The sequence below is a fragment of the Carcharhinus amblyrhynchos genome, chromosome 21 (assembly GCF_965287045.1).
Source record: "Carcharhinus amblyrhynchos chromosome 21, sCarAmb.v2.hapA, whole genome shotgun sequence".
Lineage (NCBI taxonomy): Eukaryota > Metazoa > Chordata > Chondrichthyes > Carcharhiniformes > Carcharhinidae > Carcharhinus > Carcharhinus amblyrhynchos.
In genome coordinates, this window is record NC_137344.1 from 2,663,681 (window position 1) to 2,683,173 (window position 19,493).

At 45.9% G+C, this 19,493-nt stretch overlaps 1 protein-coding gene across 1 annotated transcript in view; it reads right to left on the reverse strand.

Annotated features, from left to right (window-relative positions):
* LOC145356556 (ran GTPase-activating protein 1-like) overlaps positions 1 to 19,493 on the reverse strand; it is a 389,212-nt gene that overhangs the window by 55,142 nt on the left and 314,577 nt on the right. Inside the window, exons 5-6 of the mRNA XM_080209327.1 lie at positions 13,408 to 13,542; positions 101 to 259 (exon numbers count right to left, since the gene is read on the reverse strand). Coding sequence (XP_080065453.1) covers positions 101 to 259; positions 13,408 to 13,542 — 294 coding nt within the window. The remainder of the gene's footprint in view (positions 1 to 100; positions 260 to 13,407; positions 13,543 to 19,493) is intronic.

Here is a 19,493-nt window from a genome sequence, read left to right on the forward strand (position 1 = left end):
CTGTTTTCACTCTCTCCTCTTTCCTGCACTGTTTGTCCATGCAACATTTGAGGTACCGTGGAACAGTGAAGGAGTAGCTGTCCCACAGATACACACATACCTCTGCCATGCTGACTGCCCCTGGTTCAGTGAAGGTGTTGTCATTGAGGTTGAGGATTCGGAGGTTGGTGTTCTTTGTGAAAGACAAGGCCAAAGCCCTGATGCCCTGGTGGGTAATTCCATTCTGTGGCATCTGCACTTCCTCCAAAGTTCCAATGAGCTGAACAAAAAGAGAAATATTTCAAATTCTCCTGCAGCACAGAGACATTAAATCATGTAACATTTCTAGTGTTGGACACAGGTTAGGGAGCTGGCAATTGTGGCTTTGCCTGATTGGTGGGTAACAGAATGTATGCGTTGATCTTATTGCAAATTGGTTTCTTAGGGCAGATAATCAATCACTGGTGTTCTGTTAGAAGCCAGTTTGAAAGGGTAACTCTTTCAGAGTCAACGTAAATGAGACACGATGTTTAACCAGTCTTATCAGACGCAGCACCATTGACTAAACTGCACAAGAGAAACTTGCAGCAAACAAATTAGAATCGACTTCTGCAGTTCAGAGAAAGTTAGCATTTCGATAGCATTTTTCATGATCTCAGGACACACTAAGTACTTTACAATAAATGAAGCACCTTTGAAATATAGTCATTGGTGTAAAATTAGCAGCCAATTTGCACACAGTAAAATCCCACACTCAGCAATGAGATAAATGGCCAGTAATATTTGAAAGAGAGCATATTACTGACTGCAGTAAAACTTGGCAACATTCCTCTGCTTGTCTTTGGAACAGTGCCTTGGGATCTTTTATGTTCACCTGAGAGGGCAGACAGGACCTTGCTTTAATGTTTCATCCAACATTGCAGCACTCCCAACATTGCAGCTGTTTCAAAAATGCAGCACTTCCAATAGTGCAACATTCCCAATAGTGCAGCACTCATTAGAACATAAGAACTAGGATTGGGAGTAGGCCATCTGGTCCCTTAAGCCTGAGAACAAGGCTGATCTTTTCATGGACTCTGCTCCACTTACCCACCCACTCACTATACCCCTTAATTCCTTTACTGTTAAAAAATCTATCTCCTTGCCTATTGCAAAAAATACAGAGGCATGGGATTGAGGGGGATTTAGCGGTTTGGATCAGGAATTGGCTAGCTATAAGAAGACAGAGGGTGGTGGTTGATGGGAAATGTTCATCCTGGAGTTCAGTTACTAGTGGTGTACCGCAAGGATCTATTTTGAGGCCACTACTGTTTGTCATTTTTATAAATGATCTGGATGAGGGCATAGAAGGATGGGTTAGTAAATTTGCAGATGACACTAAAGTCGGTGGAGTTGTGGACAGTGCGGAAGGATGTTGCGGGTTACAGAGGGACATAGATAAGCTGCAGAGCTGGGCTGAGAGGTGGCAAATGGAGTTTAATGTGGAAAGGTGTGAAGTGATTCACTTTGGAAGGAGTAACAGGAATACAGAGTACTGGGCTAATGGTAAGTTACTTGGTAGTGTGGATGAGCAGAGAGATTTCCGTGTCCATGTACATAGATGCCTGAAAGTTGGCACCCAAGTTGATAGGGTTGTTAAGAAAGCGTACAGTGTGTTAGCTTTTGTTGAGAGAGGGATTGAGTTTTGGAGCCATGAGGTCATATTACAACTGTACAAAACTGGTGTGGCCGCACTTGGAGTATTGCATACAGTTCTGGTCACTGCATTATAGGAAGGATGTGGAAGCATGAGAAAGGGTGCGGAGGAGATTTACCAGGATATTGCCTGGGATGGTGGGAAGGTCTTATGAGGAAAGGCTGAGGGACTTGAGGCTGTTTTTGTTAGAGAGAAGATGGTTAAGAGGTGGCTTAATAGAGGCATATAAGATGATCAGCTGATTAGATAGAGTGGACAGTGAGAGTCTTTTTCCTTGGATGGAGATGGCTAGCATGAGGGGACATAGCTTTAAATTGAGGGGTGATAGATATAGCACAGATGTCAGAGGTAGGTTATTTAATCAGAGTGTAGTGAGGGTGTGGAATGCCCTGCCTGCAACAGTAGTGGACTCGCCAACATTAAGGGGATCTAAATGGTCATTGGATAAACATATGGATGATATTGGAATAGTGTTAAATGGGCTTTAGATTGGTTTCACAGGTCGGCACAACATCGAGGGCTGAAGGGCCTGTACTGCGCTGTAAAGTTCTATGTTCTAAAAACATTCAATCAGGGAGCCTCAACTACTTAACTGGGCAGGGAATTCCAGATTCACAACCCTTTGTGTGAAGAAGTCCCTCCTCAACTTAGTCCTAAATCTGCTTCCCCCTTATTTAAGACCATGCCCCCCTAGTTCTAGTTTCACCCGCCAGTGGAAACAACTTCCCTGCTTCTATCTTATCTATTCCCTTCATAATCTTATATATTCCTATAAGATCTCCCCTCATTCTTCTAAATTCCAATGAGTACAGTCCCAGTTTACTAAGTCTCTCCTCATAAGTCAACCCTCTCATCTCCGGAATCAACCGAGTGAATCTCCTCTGCACCCCCTCCAGTGCCAGTATATCCTTTCTCAAGTAAGGAGGCCAAAACTGTACACAGTACTCCAGGTGTGGCCTCACCAGCACCTTATACAGCTGCAACATAACCTCACTGTTATTAAATTCCATCCCTCTAGCAATGAAGGACAAAATTCCATTTGCCTTCTTAATTACCTGCTGCACCAACTCCTTGAGATTCCTGCACAAGGACACCCAGGTCCCTCTGCACAGCAGCATGCTGAAATTTTTTACTATTTAAATAATTGTCCATTTTGCTGATATTCCTACCAAAATGGATGACCTCACATTTACCTACACTGTACTCCATCTGCCAGACCCTTGTCCACTCACTTAGACTATCTATATCCCTCTGCAGACTTACAGCGTCCTCTGCACACTTTGCTCTGCCACTCATCTTAATGTCATCTGTGAACTTTGACACACTACACTTGGTCCCCAACTCCAAATCATCTTCCAATAGTGCAGCACTCCCAACAGTGTCAGCAGTTAGCACTGGAATGATGCACTGGAATCAATGGATTTGATTTGATTTGATTTATTATTGTCACATACTGTATCAGTATACAGTGAAAAGTATTGTTTCTTGTGCGGGTTACAGACAAAGCATACCATTCATGGAGAAGGAAAGGAGACAGTGCAGAATGTTACAGTCATAACTAGGGTGTAGAGAAAGAACAACTTAATATCAGAAGAGATAGGTGAGGCGTTGAATAAATACTTTTCTTCAGTGTTCACTCAGGAGAGGGGCCATGTTTTTGAGGATCAGAGTGTGATACAGGCTGATAGGATGGAGGGGGTAGATGTTCTGAGGGAAGATGTATTAGCAATTTTGAAAAACTTGAGGCTCGATAATCCCCTGGGCCAGATGGGATACATCCTAGTATACTTTGGGAGGCAAGGGATGAGATTGCAGAGTTTTTAGCTTTGATCTTTGGGTCCTCACTATTCTTGGGGATTGTGCCAGAGGACTGGAGGGTGGCGAATGTTGTTCCTCTCTTCAAGAAAGGAAACAGGTATGGCCCTGGTAATTATAGGCCAGTTAGTCTTATTTTGGTGGTCAGCAAGTTAATGGAGAAGGTCCTGAGAGATAGGATTTATGACCATTTGGAAAGGTAAAGCTTAGTCCAGGATAGTCAGCACGGTTTCGTGAGGGGTAAGTCCTACCTCACAAATTTGATTGAATTCTTTGAGGAGGTAACTAAGTGTGTAGACAAAGGTAGAACAGTTGATGTCGTATACATGGATTTTAGTAAGGCGTTTGATAAGGTTCCCCATGGTAAGCTCATGAAGAAAGTAAGGAGGTGTGTGACAGAAGGAAATTTGGCCGATTGGATAAGTAACTGGCTGTCTCATAGAAGACAGAGGGTGGTGGTGGAGGGAAAATTTTCAGACTGGAGGCCAGTTACCAGCAGTGTACCACAGGGATCAGTGCTGGGTCCCTCTGCTATTTGTGATTTTTATCAATGACTTGGAAGAGGGGCCTGAAGGGTGGCTTAGTAAATTTGCTGATGGCACCAAGATTGGTGGAGTAGTGGGTGAGGTGCAGGGCTCTTGCAGGCTGCAAAGAGACATTGATCGGATGCAGAATTGGGCAGAAAAGTGGCTGATGGAATTTAACCCTGATAAGATGGAGTTTAACCCTTTTACACGGGTGTTGCCTGGATTGGGAGGCATGCCTTATGAAGATAGGTTGAGGTAGCCAGGTGTCTTCTCCCTGGAGAGACAAAGGTTGAGAGGCGACCTGATAGAGGTTTATAAAATGTTGAGAGGCATAGATAGGGTGGATTCTCGGAGGCTTTTCCCAGGGCTGAAATGGTCGCTATGAGAGGACACAGGTTTAAGGTGCTGGGGAGCAGGTACAGACGAGATGTTAGGGGTAAGTTTTTCACTCAGAGGGTGGTGAGTGAGTGGAATCTGCTGCTGTCGGTGGTGGTAGAGGCGAACTCGCTGGGGTCTTTTAAGAGACTTCTGGATGATTATATGGGATCTAATGGCATTGGGAATTATAGATGGTTCTATGGCTTGGTAGGTATGGATATGATCAGTGCAACTTGTGGGCCAAAGGGCCTGTTTGTGCTGTAGTGTTCTATGTTCTAAGTACAAGGTGATTCATTTTAGTAGGACAAACTTGAATGTGGATTACAGGGTCAATGGCAGAGTTCTGAGGAATATGGAGGAACAGAGAGATCTTGGGGTTCATATCCACAGATCTCTGAAGGTTGCCATTCAAGTGGATAGAGCCGTGAAGAAGGCTTATAGTGTGTTAGCGTTTATTAACAGGGGGTTTGAGTTTAAGAGCTGTGGGGTTATGCTGCAACTATACAGGACCTTGGTGAGACCACATTTGGAATATTGTGTTCAGTTCTGGTCACCTCACTGTAAGAAGGATGTGGAAGCATTGGAGAGAGTGCAGAGGAGATTTACCAGGATGCTGCCTAGTTTGGAGGGTGGGTCTTATGAGGAAAGGTTGAGGGAGCTGGGGCTTTTCTCTTTAGAGTGGAGGAGAATGAGAGGCGACTTAATAGAAGTTTATGAGATAATGAGGGGGATAGATAGAGTGGACGTGCGGAGACTATTTCATCGGGTGGATGTAGCTGTTACTAGGAGGCATAGCTATAAGGTTCATGGTGGGAGATGTAGGAGGGATGCCCAAGGTAGATTCTTTACTCAGAGAGTGGTTTGGGTGTGGAATGCAGTGCCTGCTGTGATAGTGGAGTCGGACATTTTAGGAACTTTCAAGCGGTCATTGGATAGGCACATGGAGCACACCAGAATGATAGGGAGTAGGATAGCTTGATCTTGGGTTTGGGTATAGCTCGGCACAATATCGAGGGCTGAAGAGCCTTTACTGTGCTGTACTGTTCTATGTTCTATGTTCTAAAATACGAGATAGGTCCATTCAAAAGTCTAACAGCAGCAGGGAAGAAGCTGTTCTTGAGTCGGTTGGTATAAGACCTCAGATTTATGTATCTTTTTCCGGACGGAAGAAGGTGGAAGAGAGAATATCCAGGGTGCGTGGGATCCTTAATTATGCTGGCTGCTTTGCTGAGTAAAAAGTCTGACAACACCAGGTTTAAGTCCAACCGATTTATTTGATAGTAAACTATCAAATAAAATGAGTTTACAATCAAATAAATCAGTTGGACTTAAACCTGGTGTTGTCAGACTTTTTACTGTGTTTACCCCATCCAATGCCAGCATATCCACATCATGACTGCTTTGCTGAGGCAGTAGGAAGTGTATACAGAGTCAATGAATGGGAGGCTGGTTTGCGTGATGGATTAGGCTACATTCATGATCTTTTGTAATTTCTTGTAGTTTTCGGCAGAGCAGGAGCCAAGCTTTGATACAACCAGAAAGAATGCTTTCTATTGTGCATCTGTAAAGGTATCGGGGGCAAACACTCCGCTGGTTGGAGTCATACCTGGTACATAGGAAGATGGTTGTGGTTGTGGAGGGTCAGTCATCTCAGCTTCAGGACATCTCTGGAGGAGTCCCTCAGGGCAGTGTCCTCGGCCCAACCATCTTCAGCTGCTTCGTCAATGACCTTCCCTCCATCATAAGGTCAGAAGTGGGGATGTTTGCTGATAATCGCACAATGTTCAGCACGATTCGCAACTCCTCAGATACTGAAGCAACCCATGTTCAAATGCAGCAAGATCTGGACAATATCCAGACTTGGGCGGACAAGTGGCAAGTAACATTCACGCCGCACAAATGCCAGGTAATGACCATCCCCAATTAGAGACAATCTCACCACCGCCCCTTGACATTCAATGGTGTAACCATCACTGAATCCCCCACTGTCAACATCCTTGAGGTTACCATTGACCAGAAACTCGACTGGACTCACCACATAATCACACTGGCTACAAGAGCAGATCAGAGGCTGGGAATACTGTGGCAAGTAACTCACCCCCTGACTCCCCAGAGCCTAAACACCATCCACAAGGCACAGGTCAGGAGTGTGATGGAATACACCCACTTGCCTGGATGGGTGCAGTTCCAACAATACTCAAGAAGCTTGACACCATCCAGGACAAAATAACCCGCTTGATTGGTGCAACATGTTCAAACGTCCACTCCCTCCACCACCGACACGCAGTACCAGCAGTGTGTACCATCTACAAGATGCACTGCACCAATTCACCAAAGATCCTTAGACAGCACCTTCCAAACCCACGACCACAACCATCTAGAAGGACAAGGGCAGCAGATGCATGGGAACACCATCACCTGCAAGTTCCCCTTCAAGCCACTCACCATCCTAACTAGGAAATATATTGCCATTCCTTCATTGTCACTGGACCAAAATCCTGAAATTCCTCCCTAACGGCATTGTAGCTCACTACCACCTTCTCAAGGGCAACTAGACATGGGCAACAAATGCTGGCCAGGCAGCGATGCCCATGTCTCACAAAGAAATTAAAAAACTCCCAACAGTGCGGCACTCCCGACAGTGCGGCATACCCGACAGTGCGGCACACCCGACAGTGCGGCACACCCGACAGTGCGGCACACCCGACAGTGCGGCACTCCCGACAGCGCGGCACTCCCGACAGTGCGGCACACCCGACAGTGCGGCACTCCCGACAGTGCGACACTCCCGACAGTGCGACACTCCCGACAGTGCGGCATTCCCGACAGTGCAACACTCCTGACAGTGCGGCACTCCCAACAGTGCGACACTCCCGACAGTGCGGCATTCCCGACAGTGCGGCACTCCCGACAGTGCGACACTCCCGACAGTGCGGCACTCCCGACAGTGCGGCATTCCCGACAGTGCGACATTCCCGACAGTGCGACATTCCCGACAGTACGGTATTCCCGACAGTGCGACATTCCCGACAGTGCGACACTCCCGACAGTGTGGCACTCCCGACAGTGCGGCACTCCCGACAGTGTGGCACTCCTGACAGTGCAACACTCCCGACAGTGCGGCACTCCCGACAGTGCGGCACTCCCGACAGTGTGGCACTCCTGACAGTGCGGCACTCCCGACAGTGTGGCACTCCTGACAGTGCGGCACTCCCGACAGTGCGGCACTCCCGACAGTGCTACACTCCCGATAGTGCGGCACTCCCGACAGTGCAACACTCCCGACAGTGCAACACTCCCGACAATGCAACACTCCCGACAGTGTGGCACTCCCGACAGCGTGGCACTCCCGACAGTGCGGCACTCCCGATAGTGCTACACTCCTGACAGTGCTACACTCCCGACAGTAGGACACTGCCGACAGTGCGGCACTCCCGACAGTGTGACACTCCTGACAGTGCTACACTCCCGACAGTGCGGTACTCCCGACAGTGTGACACTCCCAACAGTAGGACACTCCCGACAGTGCTACACTCCCGACAGTGCGGCAGTCCCGACAGTGTGGCACTCCCGACAGTGCGGCACTCCCGACAGTGTGACACTCCTGACAGTGTGACACTCCCGACAGTGCGGTACTCCCGGCAGTGTGGCACTCCCAACAGTGCGGCACTCCCGACAGTGTGACACTCCTGACAGTGCGGCACTCCCGACAGTGCAACACTCCCGACAGTGCGGCACTCCCGACAGTGCGGCACTCCTGACAGTGCGGCACTCCTGACAGTGCAACACTCCCGACAGTGCGGCACTCCCGACAGTGCGGCACTCCTGACAGTGCGGCACTCCTGACAGTGCAACACTCCCGACAGTGCGGCACTCCCGACATTGCAACACTCCCGACAGTGCGGCACTCCCGACATTGCAACACTCCCGACAGTGCGGCACTCCCGACATTGCAACACTCCCGACAGTGCGGCACTCCCGACAGTGTGGCACTCCCGACAGTGTGGCACTCCCGACAGTGTGGCACTCCCGACAGTGCGGCACTCCCTCAGCATCAGTTTAGATTACAGTACGTGTTGAATTCTCTGAAGTGGGACTGGAACTCACAACCGTCTGACTCAGAGTTGAGAGTGCTACTCAGTTAGAGAAAGCTGACACAGTGCAGTTGTTTAGGGCAGTGTGTTTAACGATGTAATTATGTAGTTTAAATCAGAACGTTTAATTGTGTCATTCTCCAGTCAGAAATTTAGCAATCGATGTGGCAGTGTGAGATTCCTTTGCTCTTATGGAGTACTGTACTGGGGTATATCTCCTTTGCTTTGATGGGATACAGTACTGAGGTATATGTACACCAGTGTCAATCCACGCTGATCTCAGTCAAAGCAGTAGTCAGAGTGCAAACAGTGTCCTGGGCTAATTTGGACAAATAATCAGCCAGGTTCTTGTTCTTAAGTCCCACGCAGTATTTCATGCTGGAAAGCAAAGCTAACTTGCATTTATATTGCATCATGTTACATCTCCAGAGAATATCCAATAGTTTGTACACAGTGAATTACTTTGAATAGTATTCACCAGCTCTGTGGAAATATTGCTGCAGGATAATATATGAGTATTATATCAGTTCCAGTAATGAGGCCTCGGATGCACGATAAAAACGAAAATAAGATCTGCGAGGGAATGACTGCGTAGGAGAGGAAGTTGCAAATAAACAAGAAGTAATTTAGTGGGCAGCCTGACGGCAGATACAGTCTAACACAACAATGTGTGAGGCATTACCTTTCACTGTCAGAATTGCTGACGGAAGAATGATCTGAACATGCAAAGGGACTGCTGATAGATGTACAGAAGGAATTGTGTTCCTCTGTTCTGTTTGTAAGTACATGAGGCACTGAAATCTAACTCACAAATTCAAGTGGTGACCCAAAAGCAAGGGTTCAATCTTCTTAGATTAAATGTTTAAAGCTTATTTATTAACATTACAAGTAGGCTTACATTAACACTGCAATGAAGTTACTGTGAAAATCCCCAAGTCGCCACATTCCGGTGCCTGTTTGGGTAGACTGAGAGAAAATTTAGAATGGCCAATGCACCTAACTAGCATGTCTTTTGGACTGTGGGAGGAAACTGGAGCACCCAGAGGAAACCCACACAGACACAGGGAGAATGTGCAAACTCCAAACTTGGATCCCTGAAGCTGTGAGGCAGCAGTGCTAACCACTGTGTCACCCCTGCTTCACATGTGAGGATGTGCAATGTACTGGTTGAGAAGGGAGGTGATGAAATAAGTTCGTCAAGGAGATTAAAAGAAGGATAAATTCTATGGATATCGAGGAATATGTAGAAAATGTAAGGAATTGAGAATTAGAAACTTGATTTACCTTGGCTAGCAAAAATGATAGAGCAAGTTTATTTGGTTAATGACACCCTTCTTACTTGTACCCTTTGTACTTAAGAAAACTTCAGCTGAAAATGAATGGATTACCTTTACGATCATATTACTGAACATGCAAGATAAATACATAATAAGGGCTGGATTAAAGGTAGTTTGCAGGAATGTGGCTCCAAGGCTATATGAAAAGCACTAAGTAAGTCTATAGAGGAAGCAAGGGAACCACTGGAGAGGGACAGGGCCCTTCAATATATATTTTTATAATGACAGTCAGAGGGGTAAAGGAGGAGTTCGCTCTGAACGTTGCTACTGAAATCTAGCAAATAGCAATAAATTCTTCTTTAGAATCATAGCAGGAAGTGGGTGATCAGTGCAGCACAATAATCTCTTGAGAATGAAAATGGAGTTAAAGCTGGATTAAACTAAAAATTGTTAGCATATTGAATGATAACTTTCTGGGAGAATTCACTGGAGAACACTTGAATACAGTAAAAAGTCTGACAACACCAGGTTTTAGTCCAACTGATTTATTTGATAGTAAACGCACAAGCTTTCGGGTAGGGACTAACCCGAAAGCTTGTGCGTTTACTATCAAATAAATCGGTTGGACTAAAACCTGGTGTTGTCAGACTTTTTACTGTGTTTACCCCAGTCCAACGCCGGCACATCCACATCATGAACATTTGAATAGCATGGGACCCATCAGAGGTTCTGCAACAGAACTCAAAAAGCATTCCAATCACTCACATGGAGATATTGATGGACATAAGGCGCTCAAAAGCAATAATTCCGGATGGGTGGACTATATAATTGAGCATGCCAAAACAAGTAGGGAAGAAGACTACAAAATGCTGACAATCTTGAAGAGATCTCAGCCCCACATTCTGGGATTTGCTACAGGAATCCCTCTGCCTTTCTATAACTCTCCGTAAGACTTTCCTCTTTGATCGAACTTGAGGTCAACCCCTCTTAATACCTCCCGGCATGGCTCACCATCCTTCATTTATGTAATGCTCCATGTAGCTCTTTAGGAAATTCTTCTCCGTTAACTCCACCATCCATTGAATTAGTCGGCCTCATTAAATAAAGCAAAGATTCCAGTTATTTGGAAATGAGCCAACAAGCTACCTATTTTCAGTGAAGGTGATAAAATGAATGCAGATAATAACATTCATTTGTCTTAGTCGTTTATAATGAAACTGATCACTGGCAACAGAGCTGACGAGGATTTAGATGAAAACACCTCTGTCAGTGTAAGCCAGCACTGTTTCTTGAGACGACAGCCTGCTTAGCTAAGCTCCCAGGGTCTGCTTCAAAGGAGTGATATCCCAAATGCAGAATTGAAAGTCTTAGGGTATAATACGTACTTAGGAAACCTGAGAGCAACCTTACATGAGTTTGAGTCTCTGCATCCTTTAGAATAATGTCAAACTCCACATGCAGAAGTGACAGGCACTTCATGTTGAAGCTAACACTTTGCCCTTTGTAATAATGGAACTAGCTGGTTAATTTAGCCCACGCTGAAGATGGATGATAAAAGTTAAAATTAATTTATTAGTCACAAGTAAGGCTTACATTAATGCTGCAATTAAGTTACTGTGAAATTCCCTTCGTCGCCACACTCTGGTGCCTGTTTGGGTCAATCCGCCTAACCAGCATGTTGGAGGAAACCGGAGCACCCGGAGGAACCCCACGGAGACAGGGGGAAAATGTGCAAACTCCACACAGACAGTGACCCAAGCCAGGAATTGAACCTGGGTCCCTGGCGCGGTGAGGCAGCAGTGTTAACCACTGCGCCATCGTACCACACACAGTGTTTGCCAGCTCTTGCTGAATCTCTGAATCTGTCTTGTTGATTCCATTTTAGTCTGTGGAGGTTCACCCAAATGAGGAAAATCCTCCTCTTTGACAAATTTGTCTCCAAATTCAGGAGAGGAATCCCCCTCCCCCCCATTCCCCCCCCCCCATCCCCGCTCTCCCCAGCCATCTCCCCCACCTCAAGTAATTTAAAGAACAATCAGAGGCTGTATTGGATGAAATGGTGAGGCAGGGTGCTGGTGGGTTGGGTGGGGAGGGGGTGTTGGTGAGGGGTAGGGGGTGGGGGTTGGTTGGGTGGGGTGGGGGGTATGAGTGGGTGGGGAGGGGAGGGGAGGGGTTGTTGGTGGGTTGGGTTGGGTGGGGAGGGAGTGGGTGGAGTGGGGAGGGGAGGGTGTAGCTGGGTTGGAAGGGGAGCGGGCGTGGGTCAGTTAGAAGGGGAGGGGGTGTGTGTGGGTTGCGTGCGGAAGAAGTGGGTGAGGAAGACAGAAGGGTTACCTGTTTCCTTAGCCTATAACAGAGCCTATCTGGTGCCAATTCCCTCCCACATTATCTGCTCAGGGCTTTATGAAATGTCTTGTTAGATATCAAAGCGCAGGATTTTCTCAGGTGGACATTTTGAATGTAGCTGAATGCGGCTGCACTGTGTTTGAACATGGTGATGCCTCTGAGTGGAACAGCTGTCTGCTGCCTCAGGCCGGCCCTGTAAACACTTCCTTCAAATGTTCTCTGAACATCTCCAAAGGGCCCCTGAAATTGTAGTTCTTCAATCACTCCTCTGGTGAGTGTCATCAGCACTGCACTGCTCCAGGACCTCTGCTGTCTCTGTGATCTTCCCAGTGGTGAAATTGCAAGCTGCTGTTTTGGGTGTCAGCTGCTCCAAATACTCACAGTATAAATGGGGTACAGGAGTATTACAGCAGTACAACTGGATTGGTAAGCTAAAGGTCGATGTTGAAGATCCAGTGATTTGAGTTTGAACTAAAACAGCAAATGGGGATTTTAAATTAAATACATTTGGAATATGAGGCTAGTATCAGTAATTGTGACTATGAATTGTTGTAAATGATCTTATTGAATGGCGGGGCAGGCTCAAAGGGCTAGTTGGCCTACTCCTGCTCCTATTTGTTATGTTCTTATGTTCTTAAAAGCCCATTTCGCTCAGTAATAACCTTTAGCAAAGGGAATCTCCCATCCTTACTTGCTCTGGCCTGTTGTGACTCCAGACACACAGTAATGTGCCTTACTCTTAACTGCCCTCTGAAAAGACCAAGAAAGACAGTCATTCGAGAAGGTGCCTTGCCATCGCCTTCTCAAGAGAAATTAGGGATGGGCAATAAATGCTGCCCTAACCAGCAACTCACACACATCCCTTAAAGGAATAAAAAATAACATGCATGGGAGATTGTTGCTCTGATTTATTCACAAGAGGAGAGGCTTTCTGTTTCTGATTGGGGAAGACAAATAGCACCTCTGCTCAGGTTGACCTCTCTGACCAGAAGTCTCTTTGCCAGCAACATTACACAGAACCCAAGAAAAACAGAAGGACGGGCAGAGAATTCATGTATCGACTGCAAACGAGGAAGAGGGAAGTTTTCAGTGAGAAGAATGCAAAAATAAATTCAGGCCAGCTGTTTCTGCAGCTTCATCACAATCAAGAGAGTTATATTCGACAGCATCTCATTAATATATATATATAAAACAAATCAGGGAATGTCTACAATTTCTGTGAAACATCATGGAGAGATTATTTAATTCTGAACAATCTTTCACACACTGCCACATAGGGGATTAGAAAGCTTACGTACCCTGAAGGCTTCTGCTAATGCAACTGCACCATCATTCTCCAGGCGATTTCTGCCTGCCACAAAGACTTTCAGAGCCAATGGCTGGCCTGTGGCACTTGATTCCTCATAACATTCTTTTAAGGCTTTGGCTAAAATCTGCAAAAGAGAAAGGGGATTGGGGGGTGGGGAGGTGGTGGGGAAACATGGAGAAGAAGAAAAATCCTTAATGATGTATAACTGAAACATGTGAAGCCTGGCCAGCTGTTTTCGACAAGTGATAGGCAGCTTGCTCAGTGTAATTACTTTCAGAAGCATCAGCTTGAATAAAGTATGGCAGCCGAATGAGGACAGATTTGGCACAATTTTGCGGCGATGCCACTGCAGCTAAGACCAGGGTGTTGGGTACTGGAGGCCGTAGCAGTGCCCAGCGTTACCTGAGTTAGAGAAAAACGAGCAAGAGGTGGAGAAAAGCAAATTACTGCAGAAGCTGGAACGTGAAACCAACAGAGAAAATACTGGAAAATCTCAGCAGGTCTAGTAGCATCTGTAAGGAGGGAAAAACTTTGACGAAGGCTCATCTGGACTCGAAACGTCAGCTCTTTTCTCTCCTTACAGATGCTGCCAGGCCTGCTGAGATATTCCAACATTTTCTCTTTTGGAGCAAGAGATGGAGCTTCAATTTGAAGGGTCAATATATAGGACAGGATTTTCCAGGTCATACTCTCCCTGAAGCCGGAAATTCCTGCCCAAGGAAGCATAATGCCTCACAGCGCCAGGGACCTGGGTTTAATTTCAGCCTCGGGTCACTGTCTGTGTGGAGTTTGCACATTCTCTCCGTGTCTGCATGGGTTTCCTCTGGGTGTTCCGGTTTCCTCCCGTGCTCCAAAGATGCGCAGGTTAGGTGGATTGGTTATGCTAAATTGCCCCTTAGTATCCCAAGATGTGTAAATTGGCCATGGGAAATGTGTGAGGTTATGGGGATAAGACAGGGGAGAGGGCCTGGGGAAGATACTCTGTTAAGAGGGTCCACTTTATATGGTCCATCAAATTTTCTGTCCACCCGCAACAATTCCCGCAAACTGGAACTGGAAAATCTATCCAGTAATGTCCACTGGAGTTTAAGATAATGAACAACATCTCAAAGCAAAAAAGGACCAAAGATGTAACACTGATAATAACAAATGAACACTTTACCGAGCAGTATAAATATATTTCATCTGTTATTTCAATGGAGTTATGCATGGCCTCACTGATCCTTCTCTGTAATCTCATCCAACTTTATACCCTTGGAAACTCCTCCAATTCTGGCAGCCTCAATTTTAATCTCTTCACCATTGCCATCTGTGCCTTCCACTGCTTAAACTCTGCAATTCCGTCCTTAAACCTCTCTGCCTCCTTCCTGCTATAAGATGCTCCTCAAGGACTATCTCTCTGAACAAGTATTTAGTCACCTAAGATCTCTTTATGAGGCTCAGAGTCATGTTCTGTCCGATGAAGCACCTGTCAAGTGCCTATGGATACTGTGTTGCATCAATCTCCCCATCCCACAGTCCACAGATTATTGCAGGTTTCTCACCCCATCCAAAATTCTGTTGCACTCTTTTCCCCTGGAGCTCTCTCTCTAAATGTCTCCTTAACGTTGCACCCTCTGACTCCTCCTCCTGGGGGGGCTGCTGCAAAACAAATTCAGTAGCCCCCTCCCCTCCCACCCCTGAACAATCTCACTTCACCAACAACCACCTTGCTCTCCTGAGATGTGCTCAGAGATTTCTTTAACATTAGGAGTGCTTGTGAATGCTAATTCTTTGCAGATTTAATAGAGTCACAGATGCAGGACACAGTGATCTCAACCCCTCTACATATGTCAGAGACTTCTTTTGGCCACTCAACTTGAAGAAGTGATACAGCATTGAATGTTTAGGTTTGTAAACTGTCTCAACACACAAGATTCATCTGATTCAATCAACAAACTTCAATTAAAACAGTCCCAGAGTAATTATCTCCAGAAACGTGAACACAGGTATAAAGTACCATTGAATTTTTAAGGAGTACTTTCCACACTGAGGCAATTTAACTCCACAGAGGTACGTTTAACACAAGTAGGGATCTAATAATAGATGCTTAATTCTCAGCCTGGCAGCTGCATTCTTTCTACAAATAACACGATGCGCTCAGAATTAAACACTGCCCAGGCAAATGTGGGTCTGTGGATTTCCCTAAAGTTTGTGGTTGTCATTTCCTACAGTGAATTTGAGAGTTGGCCCTCTCAGTTTGTGCCCTATTACCAACAGAACTCAGTACCACAGAGCAGGGAACATTTGGGATTGGCGGCCTTGATAAGAACACTGTTCATGGAAGGAGTGTTAAAGGCCTTTTAAAGCTCACAGAACATTCACCTTGAGGAATTCATAAACTTCTCTATGAAGCCACACCAAGAACGATCTAAAGGCTTAGCATAGAGGAAAGAGACCTCCACTGCACCATGTAGTTATACAGCTTTACATTTGGTGTACACCATCCTTCAAGAATGATACAGGACAATGGTGAGGCTGATGGAACACTATCTATAGTCTCCTCACATATGACAGGACATACATGCCCGAGAAGAAGATTCATTACAGGGTTGCTGCGAAGAGGTGATTGTCCTATGAGAGGGATTGAGTAGATTAGCCCTTCCTCCCGAGAAGTGAATCAAAGAAAATTCTTAAAGGGCCTGTCAGAGCAGATACTGAGAAAACATTTACCCTGGTTGGGAAATCTAGAACACAAGGTCATAGACACAGAATAAGGGGTCGATCATTTAGGCCTGGGATAAGGAGAAATTTCTTTATTCAAAGGGTTGTGAAACTTTGAAATTCTCTATTCCAGAGGACTACGGATGCTCAGTTGTTGAATACATTCAATACTGATATCAATAGATAGGAACCAGGAGAATGAAGACTATTTCTTCCTCACTAGCAGTCTCTTGAATAAGGAGGACACTTGTCATGGGGTACCTGGCAAGAGCCTGCATGTGGGCAGGCTGGGAAGGCTGTTGCAATGTAGCTACTAGTTTGTCCAGCCCAACCAGGAGACCTTCCTGCTCTTAGTGCAGTGCCTGCTGTCTGTGGGTCAGAAGGATCTGCAGGATGATAACTAAAATGTTTGGCCACGTTATGAATATTCTATGGCTACCAGTTCTGGGGTGGGATATAAACCTGGAGTTTCTGGCTCAGAGGTGGGAATGCTACCCACTGCCCCATAAACCTCCCTCATCGAGGAATATAGAGAGCGTATAGAAAGATGGAACGAGACAGATGATCAGTTGTGCTGTTGTGGAGTGGCTGCACAGGTCCGAAGGGTCAAATGGCACACTCCTGTTCCATTTCTGATGTCCTTATTGTGTACTGGGAATTAGCAGAGAAACAAAAGGAACTCAGTGGATTGTGCTTTGTTAAATCTGTATGATACTGAACAATGAATTCTCTCATTTATGGGCTTAATATGAGTCTGTCTAAGATCATCAACAAGCACCGGGGAAGCCACATGTTAGAGAATTGAATATTGGCAGCTAACTTGAATGTGTACATGGAGATCCGTTATCTTGGAACAGAATTACCTGATGATATAGGAATTGATGTGGAAGCTCACGTACAGGGAGCAAGCTTGGCCTTTGGTTGACTTTTTAAGAATGTTTGAAATCAAAGGGCTGAGTTCTTGCTCTTGAGTACACACACTCAGGAAAGTTTCTGACTCTGCAAATCCAGGAATGGCCCAGACATTCCCATTTCCATTCTGGGGGTTGTGGAGTTTTTATGGGAAAAGGACTTGCCTTCTCTCAAGACACTGCAGAGGCAGTTGCAGAGGCTGTTGGGTGTAGTCAGATTGGCTCAGTGAAAAGCCCAACTCACTGCTCTGGAACCATAAGAAGAAGTTTAACACAGGGAAGTCCCTCTAGCCCTCCCCCCTCACACCCCATCATACACTCCCCTTGCCCCATCCAGGGCAACTCATGCCATCTTTTTTCCCACTGAGCCTCCATGTCCCTCATACCCCCTATGCCAACTCCTGACCCCATCCCTATACCCCTTTACAGTCCCAAACCAAAATAGTGCCATCTCATGTCAGCCGATGAAATACAGATACTGATTGCCTTTACATCCTCAATACCAGTGTACCTAGCATCCAAGATGGACATGCCTCAGGAGGACGGCTAAATATCTAAGTGTCTATTGATGGACTTTACGATTTTAAAAGAACATTCTCATTGATAAAGACATATTCAGTACATTTAACTTCCTTCAATTACTTAATCATTTAAAAAAAATAAACATTTTATTCAAGTACTTAATCTCTTATAAAAACAAGCGTTTGTATTCACAGTCCCAAATCATAGATTTCATAAGTGTTTGAAACTACCAATCAAACAGTGAACTGACAGGTACCCCACTGTAATCAAGATAGGTTGTGAAATCAGTCACACAGCAGATCCCTTACAATGATATTGACCTCATGCTTATGGCAACAGGCAGACGAAAAAGCAGCATTTTTTTAAACTACAGGCGTTTTTAAAATTTAAAGGATGGGGATTTAAATTTCTTGACAGCTTGTCAGTTCCAATGAATTTATCCACTTCTTACGCTCATTTGTTTCTATTTTCAAAAACTCCAAGGGCACTCAACCTCTCCCAAAAGACCACCACCCCCACAAAAATAGAGGGTGTTGGATTCAGTGGCAGGACTTCTAGAATCAGGATTCTGACACCATTTTGGCTAAGTCAGGGACCCTCTCCGTTCCCATAGAAATCCAAACCAAAATGTTATCCAGGTTCCATCTGAGCTGCAGTTTAGCATAGCGCATATTCTTAGCAATGTCCTGTGAAATATGGAGACTGTGTTGATGGCATTCGGCAGCTGGAAGGAATTTGTCAGTGTACTGTGGGACTGCAGACAATCACTGAAAATACTGCACTGCAATGGGGCAGCATCAACATGAACATTCCAACAATCAGTGCTCAGCGCTGTGGTCAAGATGGATAAAGTACAGTTTCCAAAGCAAGTACTTTGTGGCTGATGGAATAAAAGTGGGGCTGACCACAAAGGTTATCAAGACACACTGATGTGTCAGTTGAAGCAGGACCACACGATAGATTCCTGAGGACCTTGGAGTGAGCTGCACTGAGGGAAGAGAAGGGCTTTCAGGAAGCAAGAGTTTACTTTTCTATTGTGTCTCTTACAGCTGTAGAATCTCCATTTCAAGCTCCACCACCACGAGACACCTTTCACATGGGCAGATGGACCTCTTGTATCTTTAATCCCCATCTGCCATCAAAAGTCTGAGGTAATGTTTTAGGAGAGCAAATAGGGCAAGAGAATATACAATAAATAATGGGATACTGAGAAACCTGGAGGGACTGAAGAACTTTGGAGAAGATGTCCACAGATGGTTGAAGGTAGCAGGACAGATAGATAAGGGTGGTTAAGAAAGTGTACGGAATGCTTTCCCTTTTTAACATGGAGTATAAGAGCAGGGAAGTTAAGCCTACAGTTCCGATGCAGTGTCAATAGCGTGAAATGTTACTGTATTTTTCTCACTACATCATGTAGAGATGCTGGCGTTGGACTGGCATGGGCATAGTAAGAAGTCTCACAACACCAGGTTAAAGTCCAACAGGTTTGTTTGGAATCACAAGCTTTTGGAACGCTGGTCCTGCTGGAGAGGCCGACAGCATAGTGCTGAGTGGGCCATTGCGCATGTGCTGATCTGTCAGCGCTGAGATTGGTGCATACGCTTTGGCCCCGCGCTGCCAGCATCCCGATCACTGGCCAGCTCGATCGTTGGCCAGCCCTGGGACCCCATCAGGGCCCAACCGCTGGTCTCCCAAACATGTCTGTGCCAGCCTCAACTCCCCTGCCCCCAGCCCACTTTGATCTGCCATCCTCCCCACCCCACAGCATCTATCTCCCAATCATCCCCCCACTAGCAGTTCCCACAACTCCACCCGCAATCTTGACTCCACCCTCTCCTACAGCCCCGACATCCCCCCTGCTGGCAGGATGACCTTCCCTCCCCCCACCCCAATTCCCAGCTCCAAATGCTGGCCTTTCTCTCTCTGATCACGATCCGAG